This window comes from Camelina sativa, chromosome 8 (genome assembly GCF_030686135.1).
Source record: "Camelina sativa cultivar CO46 ecotype springtype chromosome 8, ASM3068613v1".
Taxonomy (NCBI): domain Eukaryota; kingdom Viridiplantae; phylum Streptophyta; class Magnoliopsida; order Brassicales; family Brassicaceae; genus Camelina; species Camelina sativa.
The window spans coordinates 17,363,818-17,373,354 of NC_141887.1; the positions used below are offsets into that span (position 1 = coordinate 17,363,818).

Here is a 9,537-nt window from a genome sequence, read left to right on the forward strand (position 1 = left end):
AACGTAATTACAAAAATGTCATTGCCACGTCAGACGCTACGTCAGAAATCGCTGACGTATATTAAATAACTCAGCCGTAACGCATTACAGAGGTAATGACGGCTGAGTTATAGGTATGTTGCGGCTGATTTATGAAAAAACATTTGTGTAAGAGCGGACGACTGACTTATAGCATAACTCAGCCAAGCGTTACAACTGACTTATTGAAATCTTACTGAGTTATGCTATAACTAAGTCGTCTTTACGGCTGAGTTTTCACCTGATGGTTGAGTTGTCAAAATTTTGGCTGAGTTATCACTACGACACGACTGAATTAACTTTTTCCGGCTGGCTGAGTTATGAAAAACGGTTGACTTATGAGATGTAGTTACAGCTGAGTTATGGTGAAAAACTATAACTCAGCCGTGATAGGCTGACTTATCGTACAACTCGGCCATTTTACGGCTGACTTAGTAGCAAAAAATTAATTACTAGAATATTATTCAGTTACGGCTGACTTATTAAACGATACGGCTGAGTTACATATTTTCAGTTGATGAAGCGACTGAATTTGACAGCCATTTTTTTGCTTTTTAATTATTGTAATGTTATTCATGTCGTGACTGAGTTATAATTTGTTTGATGGCTGAGTTATATTTAGGCTGAGTTATAATTTGTTTGATGGCTGACTTGCCACGTCGGACGCATCATCCATTTAGCATTCCATGTCATCATCTTTCTTCTCTGGAAATACGAAACGTCGTTCTTTCGACTCTTGTTCTTCAACTGGTTAATAAGTGAACTATTTACATGGTTTTTACTTTCTTTCACCTTGTTCTTCTACATCTTCTTCACCTTTCTTCTACTTCTTCTTCACATTCTTCTTCACCTTGTTCTTCTACTTCTTCTTCACCTTGTTCTTCATTTTCTTTCATGTATCAAGTTCCGGTAATTGTTGTTTCCGGTGGGTAAAGAAACACAAATATGTATTTAACACCGACGATAGAGGGTGTAGAGTTCTGCAGATAGATGCACAAACAACACACGACAAGCTTGTGAAGCTTGTTTTTGATGACTATGGATTGAACGCGTTAAGCCATGAGCTAAACACATGTTCTCGATGTAAACAACTTGGGCACAATACGAAAACTTGTCTGATGTAGTATTATTGTAATACATTTGTTTTATTTTGTGCAATAACTCAGGCGTCAAGCATTATAACTTGGCCGTCATATTAATCGATGAGACTTTTCGTTTTCCGCTTTTAGATTATTTCTTGTGATAACTCAGCCACAAAGCATTAAAACTCAACCCTCATATGAATCGACGAGACCTTTCGTTTTTCCGTAAATACTATAACTCAGTCGTCAAGTAACATAAATCAATTGTTTGCTTTCAGATTATTTCTTGTGATAACTCAACCACAAAAAACATCATAATTCAACCGTCATATGAATCGATGAACCTTTTCGTTTTCCTTTAAATATTATAACTTAGCCATTGAGTTGTTTTTTTTTTTTGGATTGTGACGTAAATTATGAAAGATGACGTGTATTTTAATTTACTGATGTATATTTAAAATTTATTTTTAATCAAAATTAAAAAAAAATCCAAAAAATAAATTATAATTACAGTCAGACACTAGACATTTGAACAATTTTTAGAAAATTGTTAGATACCAGAAATAAACCAATTTTTAGAATACAACGAGTAATTCTTTCTATTCTCAAATCAAAAAAAAGTACCAAAAGCATATAAAAACGTTTGAACTCTTTTAAATCAAAGGTCGAGGGAACACCCAACTGAAACTCTAAACCGCTAACTAAAAAACTTCAATCAACAACCATTTGTTTTGTTCCCACTCGCCTTTCTCTCCGTGGCTTTTATAGAGCTCGGAGCTTAACTTGGTCAGACGGAGTAGAAACATTCAATCATCAATCATCAATCATCAATCTTGTGTTTGCCGCCTTCTGCTCACACCTCTGCTTCGAACCCACCGGTTCCTTGTGAGAATAGTGCGAAGTCCCCGGCTTGAGATGGCTGGAGCAAAACGTGGTTGTATACGACTCATGTCAAATCCTGCAAGTGATCCCAGCTCGAAGAATCCACCTTCAATACCATCATCTGACTCACTGTCGTCGTCATCATCATCATAATCATCATTGTACGGCTCGAGCACATAGTCTCCAAATACCACAGCCCCAGGTGTCGACGACATGACTGTGCTGATCACATCACTCCTCTCCCTCTCACCTTCAAGCTTCTTCCATTTCTCCTCAAGCACAGGGTCTATGGCTCTTGGGTTGGATCTCGGATGTACTGCCTTAACATGCTTCTTGAGCTGTCTATAGCTTCCATAAAACGAGCAGTTATCTTTCATGCATGACCTTTTCTTAGAATTCAGATACTTCCGTTCCTTTTCCACAACAGTCCAACCTTTCACCTGACCCCTACAGAGCGGGCACAATAGCTCCGGCGGTTTGTCACTTTTCTCATCCTTCGCATAGGCCTTTTTGTACTGCTCTAAACAATTTGAGAAACGACTTCCCGTGGCACACATGCAAGGACGGCATCCTTTGTGGTAAGATGAGCAAAGGAGGACGACCGAGTTGTGAGGAACCTCAAGACAGACAGGGCATGTCACACCTTTCCAAGGTTTTCTTTTCAGAGCCTTCACATATCCCTTTCCCTGGTTTCCTTTGTTTAAATCTTTTTTAAATTCAATATCTTTCAGAGGGGCGGGTGGAAACCGAGTTAATGATGCCTGTTCCTTAGTTCTCCCCATCTGCTAATTAAATCCACTACAAAAATGATTATCAGATATATATTAAAAAAATAGAATTCACTTCACAAGACGCTTCTCAGCACTCAACAATTTTATGCAAATTTACAACTGACAAACAGAGGACGCGCATCAACTGATCCATGACAATATTGTTGTAACCTAAGAGTTTTTTGTTTCTAATATGATTCCGGTAAACTGGTGAACTGAAAGGGTATCGAAACCAGCATATTCTCATAAAGACGGTACTAACAGGGAAGAACATAGTCTTAGGTATTTCACATCTTTGATTGTGATCCAAGAACTAACTTTCGGAATGTTAAAACCTCACACTGTAATGATAATACTACAAGAAGCAGACACTAATCCAAGATCATATCTTAAAGTGTCCCATGTTTAAAGAAACGCAAGAATCCTCCTTAGTCCAAAAAAAACAAAATAGATAACTTTTTCCATGGGATAAGCCCCAAAAAACAAATTTGGAAGCCAAAGTTCTAAATGATTCTTTTGTAAATAAAGCATCCTTACCTTGCCCTACACACCATCCTACCCAACCCCAACCCCAACACATCTTGCCAGCAGCTTTATCGGCGGGAAAAACACCCACAACTTTTGAGGTTCTCGCCGACAACATTGGCTCAGACTCTACAGGATTTTCCTGCCGAGGAACTTCAAACAAAATAAGTTTTCAATAATACTGAACATAACTATAGGCAAGTGAAGAAAAGATATCCACTAGCTATGAAACGTCCTAATTCGATATGTGTTTCCAATTAAAGGAAGCATAACTTTAAACCAAGTTTCATACTTGTTTATAAAACAAATTTCAATTAAGTATGAGAATAATTAACAAGGTAACCTCAGCGAAAGAAGAACAAACATTTGAAGTCTGGAAACCAAAACCGAAATAACTCAATTAAGGAAGGCCTCGTACGTCTCCCTCTATATGAATACCCAAAACTAGACTCGTGACTCCTCCTTTGCAACTACAAGGGGAAGTGATCAGTGAGGTCTCTAGACTATGACATCAATATGAAATCAACACATAAACACTACACAGAGGAAGAGTTATAGCCATAACCAAGAGTGAAAAAAATTGACTCACGATATGCAAATAAAAATAGTCCAAGTCACTCATAGACCAGAATTAAGATCTCTAGAACGAAATCACAAAGACGATTAAGTATGAGCAATTGCCATGTACAAATTCAAAGCATCAAAATGATACATAGTTCCAATGCACCAAGGTGCTATCCAAATCCAAACATCACGAATATAAATCACACTCCAACACAACAAAGTGCTAATCCAAACTCCAATTTGTGCTAAAATTTCCTTTGATACATCTAAAATGTTCATTCATTTATATATTTTGAAGTAAAATGGATCCATGGTTCAACGAATCAAGAATCAAATTCAAACTTTTCAAGGAAAGACAAAACCCAACACATCCATTAGACCATACAACACAGAGCCCACCACATACGAACCTACGTTCTCTTCTTAGACCAAAACAAATATTATAGTCAAGATTGATAACAATTTCAATTTTCGATCTTATGTATTCTTAATTAAGAGTGGTGAAAACAACAAAATCGAAGCATTTTCAAACATAAACACAAGCACGAAAGAGAGTAAACTGTTACAAAGATTTGATTTTTTTTTTCATAAATTTGCATTCAGAGAAGAGACAAAAGCAGAACCAATAACAGTAGAAATGATAAGCGAGAAAACCCAAGAACTCAAATCGTGAACCCTAATTCAGATAATTCTCAGAGCAAAGATCGGAATCGCAAGAGATTTAACTTTAATAGAAACAGATCCGACATCGTAAGAGATCGAATAGATTAGAAAATGGAGCTTACCAGGCGATGAGGGTTGCTGTGGTTATGGAGATAACGGAGGAGACGGCTCTAAGCGGCGGTCTCAGCGGTGGCGATAAATGTGACCTCACGGCGAGAGCTTAATGTTTATTTATAAGATCCCAATCCTTTAGTTCGGTGTCGTTTTAGAAATACTGTTACAGGCCCATTTATTATTTATCTGGACTTTTAGGCCCAATACTCAGGTTTCATACATTTACTTGGTTTGTTAACCAAATAATTTTAAATTTTATTTATGTTTTGATAATTTTAAATGAATTTAATAAAAATTTGTAAATAAAAAAGCCCAACACAAAAAATGAGTTTATGAATTGTTTGTTCACTCAAGTAATAAAGTACAATAGTATGTTTGGTAGTATTTTGGGTGCAATTCCCATAAATACCACTAATTTGGGGTTTTACTCTAAAATACCATTATTAGTTTTATTTTCCAAAAATACTATTAAAATATATTTTTTTCCAAAAATACCATAAAATTAAAACTTACTTTTAAAACATTCAAAATTAAATACTAAATCATAAAGACTAAACCCTACTCCTAAAAACTATATTATAAGTTTAAAATAGTCAACCCAAACCCACAAAAATATATAATCTTTTACACTCTTGAAAATCAATTTTTATGTTTGTAATATTTTTGAGAAAACTAAATGAACTTCTTGTGATATTTTTGGAAGAAAAAAAAACTTAAAAGTATGGTATTTTGAGGAAATTCTCTATTTTTGGAACATAAAACTAATAATAGTGGTGACCCCTATTTTTAAAATCCTCGTTTAGTACCGATTACACCTCGGAAAATCGTTATACCCCGCCTGTTCGCTTCGATTAATGATTAATTCCTTTAAGAAATCAGTTATCCGATTACTCCCCGTTTAATCCGATTATAATCCGCCTAATACTCATATTTTTGGAAAATGTTTTTTGAAAATATGATATTTTGAGGAATATCGTAATTTTAATCGAATGTTTAAAATTTTCATATTATACACTATAAATATTCATAATCAACAAATTTAAACATTTTCAAACTAGTCATGTGGCTCTTAAAAGAACGTAGCCATTGTTTTCAAAGCGACGGAACTTTGGAGATGGTCTATATATATTAAGAAGTCAAATTTTTTTGTCAACCAAACAATAAATTAGAAAGTAATTCTAGGAGTGGTGGTCCAAACCAGAAGAAAAGAGTTTACAAAAGAAATATCATAGAGAAGAGAACAGGAAGACCGAGCGAGGCAATCCGCCCGTTGATTTCATGAGCGAGAAATCTTCGACAAAGAGAACAGGGGTGTAATGCCCCTCACCATGATTAAGGCCCGGACAGAACAACTTTTGTCAACGTCGGCCAACTAAAACCTATTATTTCGACAAGGAAGGACAATTTTGGCTCGGACATTCAAAGGGCCAATACAAGGGAGAGATAAGGCACACCTAAGGACCGAGAAGGAAATGCCATATCAAGATTGATTCTCCGTCAAATGGAAAAAATGGTATGGAAGGCCAGGCTATCGGCAATGTCCCTAAGTTGGTAGAGGAACCCATAGGTAAGATCTTAGGATTAGTCTTATCTAGGAAACCTTAGCTGTTCTAGGGAATAGGAAGGGTCAAGGAAAGTGGACTAAGGCAGGATGTTATGGGTTGAGGCAATGGTTGGCCATGGTTTTAATGCCCCCGAACCGTTCTAGGACCAAACCCGGCCAAAACAACCCGATAATGCCACTTGGGAATAATCATCAACGATCCGGCCGAGGTTCTAAAACCCATTTAGGCCTCCAGCCAGTCCATCGATGATATTCCCACCAATTTAGCCATCACTTAGGCTTCTCAACCCTTGTGACGACCAAGTGTTGAGCCACCCACATTAGGTCGCCATCAACCGTAACTCGTACACGAATAAAACTGAATACTTTATTAACTTAAGGAAAATATTTCACAAGTCTTAACAAAAGATAAATAGAGTTTATGGCCAGGCCTAATGCCAAAAAGATTATACATAATTTATTTTGACAAAAAGACATACTTTAACTTTACACAAGGCACAAAAAACTATCTTCGGGCTCCTATCGTCTAACACACCCTCTAGTTCTCCACTACTGGTTACCTACAGGAAAAATTCTATCATAAGTAATCTAAGATTACTTAGTGAGTCTCAGGGCTCCCTTCAAACGTTAGATTCCCATCCCAACCCCAAATCACAAGGAATCACACAACAAGAAACCAAGCAATCACACAACAAGCAAAACTTGAAACAAAAAAAAGAAGAAGTTTTTTAACAAGTTTTACTAGGGCCCATATATTCCGCCTTCCATTCCCTTTTCCTTTTATCTCTGCCTTGCAACCACAAAGGCATGCAACCAGAATAAAACCCAAATACACCATCGTGTAAGCATCAATCATTGTAGCGAGCCAAGACCGAGCTTTTCGTTACGACATGCATAGCTAGGCTGCATGCCGCAACGACTTCTCAGAGAAGGACAGACATATCTCCACTCTTAGTGCGTTTCTGGCCGTTCCGATCTCCACATCAACGAACGCCACGCACTAAGACCAACACTTCTCAAGGTTATAGGTTTATGACCATAAAGAATCATAAAAATCAACAAAAAACACACAACATGCAAAAATGCAACAACAACAACACATGCAATAAATCCATCAAGCGGATCTCCACATCAACGCTTGAGATCTACCATGGTTTAACTCGCATGCTAATAATAGGATTTTCACCCAGGGTATCAATTCCCTATGCAGTTGTAGTACAAAGGGTTATCAATCCAAATGGTAGTTATGCTAGCAGATAAGATATGATCAGAACAGACAAGTCAAGCCAAGCAATAGTTAGGGTTTGATCTAACAATCCTAAAATAATTAAAAGAAAATAAATAATCAAGAACCACATGACCTAAGTACTCGATGCGAGCATTCGAGTACAGGATCGGGTGGAGTGATTGGGTAAAGAAGAAGAGTAAGAACAGCTCGAAGGTGTACACGAAGCTGGTGATCGAGTACCAGTTTTGGTATAGAGTCGAGTTATGAATAAAAACGTAAACAATCAAGATGCGAAAGTTCCTAAGGATGGGGTAATCGACTCCTAAGTGTTCCTGACCAGTATGGATGTCCTACATGCCTCAAGTAAATATTTCCTAGACAATGGATCTCTATAACCTTGTTAAAACACACTCATGATAGAATTAATCAACCTTGATCACTCCCCGACCCAACTCTCGTTGGAGAAACATGACCAAGCAGGCAATACAAACCGATTCATTATTGTCAATAAACTCCTTGCAAATCTAATATCTTAGGCTAAGTGAGTAGATCTCTAGCATTGATTGATTCAAGTATTTCAACAACATCTCTCGATGGGAAAACACCCTAGATCTACTCTCAAATTCTCGGTCTGAAAATAGCATTATGAACACCAATCTAGAAAGGAATTTATAAAACATAAACAATCGAGCTGAGACATCCTAACCGATCAAGAACACATATTTTTCTATTCCATCCCTAGAAACTTTGTTTCACTACTCAGATCTCATTGTAGAAAGCATAAAAGCACATATAAACGAAAATTGCATTGTATTGAAAATAGAAATAGAGTAGAAGAGTACAAAATCGAAATCTAGAAGAATAGCAAAAAGAAAATGAAAATAAATCCTACCAAAGTGGAAAAAGAGTTTGGATCGCTCAGTTTCTCTCCCAGAGGCTCTCGCTCTCTGTTTTGAGGGTCTGCGGCGTGCTAGGATGAGAGGATGAAGAGGGGGGTTTATATATGGAAACCCTTTAAACCTAGCTGCCCAGTCCTGCCCGAGGGTCTGCTCGAGGCGGTGATCGAGGATGTGGTCGGGTTACTCCTCGGATAGGTCTTCGGGTTGTTCTTACTGCCCTTGGATCCTCTTCGATTGGGTTGAGGTTCATACTGTTCTTCCTGCTACATATCTCCTTCGGGTACATGCTCGGATTTGACCTTGTTTCTCCCCATTTTAGGCTCTAAAGCACCTGTTTTCATCCAAAATGTGAAAATGCAAGAATGAAACACCGTAAATGGCCTAAATGTGGATTCCTACAGTTAAAGACCTAAAAACGCTAAGGTTAGGGTATATATAATGCAAAATATGGACAAAAAAAGATGCCTAAAACATGTAAATTAGAAAGTTATCACATGCAATAGAACCATCAAACGGATATCCACATCAACGCTTGAGGACTACCCCGCAACACATCAATCAAGCAGATATCCACATCAACACTTGAGATCCAACATGCAATATATCAATCAAGCGGATATCCACATCAACGCTTGAGATCTAGCATGCAAGACATCAATCAAGCGGATATCCACATCAACGCTTGAGATCAACTAGGGGATTCCTCACATGCAATAATTCACCAAACGAATATCAACATCAACGCTTGGGATTTACCATGCAACACATCAACAAGCGGATATCCACATCACGCTTGAGATCTACCATGCAACACATCAATCAAGCGGATATCCACATCAACGCTTGAGATCTACATGGAATCCCCCAACCCAAAAATGCAAAACTTCAAGAAAACTAACAAGAATTCAAGAAGAATGCAACTACATGCACAAGCAAGTCGACCCTAGCTTGGATCTACCACACCAAGCTAGATCGACGAAATGCACCCTGAAACTCACAGATTTTCGCAGATCTTCCGTTTCTGCAACCCAATCTCCGGTTGCTTAAACAGCTCTTTACGCAGATGAAGCTCTCACAACTCTCTCTTCTCACACTTCGAAGAAAACTCTCTATTTTTCTTCTCTTTCTCTCGCCAGCAGCCTCTTGGTGTCTCTCTCTTTTTCTCTCACTTGGAGAGAAAAAGAGAGACTATTTATAGAGAGTGTGGGCGACTCAAGCATGCCACACG

At 37.7% G+C, this 9,537-nt stretch overlaps 1 protein-coding gene across 14 annotated transcripts; it reads right to left on the reverse strand.

The window, feature by feature from the left end:
- Positions 1 to 1,636: 1,636 nt before the first annotated feature.
- On the reverse strand, positions 1,637 to 4,747 carry LOC104720316 (uncharacterized). 14 transcript variants are annotated; one of them, XM_087462660.1, is made up of 4 exons: positions 4,627 to 4,715; positions 3,621 to 3,747; positions 3,290 to 3,419; positions 1,637 to 2,764 (listed from the first exon to the last, which is right to left on the reverse strand). In XM_087462660.1, the coding sequence occupies exon 4, from the start codon at positions 2,762 to 2,764 to the stop codon at positions 1,928 to 1,930; it is 837 nt and encodes a 278-aa protein (XP_087318786.1). In that variant the 5' UTR covers positions 3,290 to 3,419; positions 3,621 to 3,747; positions 4,627 to 4,715; the 3' UTR covers positions 1,637 to 1,927. The 14 variants fall into 14 exon arrangements, with proteins under 14 accessions (XP_087318786.1, XP_087318789.1, XP_010421751.1 ...); XM_087462663.1 differs by having other exon boundaries at positions 1,637 to 2,767; XM_010423449.3 differs by having other exon boundaries at positions 1,637 to 2,780.
- Between the last annotated feature and the right edge of the window lie 4,790 nt (positions 4,748 to 9,537).

Excerpts from the sequence above, each read along its gene's own strand:
- LOC104720316 (XM_010423447.3), bottom strand. The coding sequence starts at position 2,764 with ATGGGGAGAACTAAGGAACAGGCATCATTAACTCGGTTTCCACCCGCC.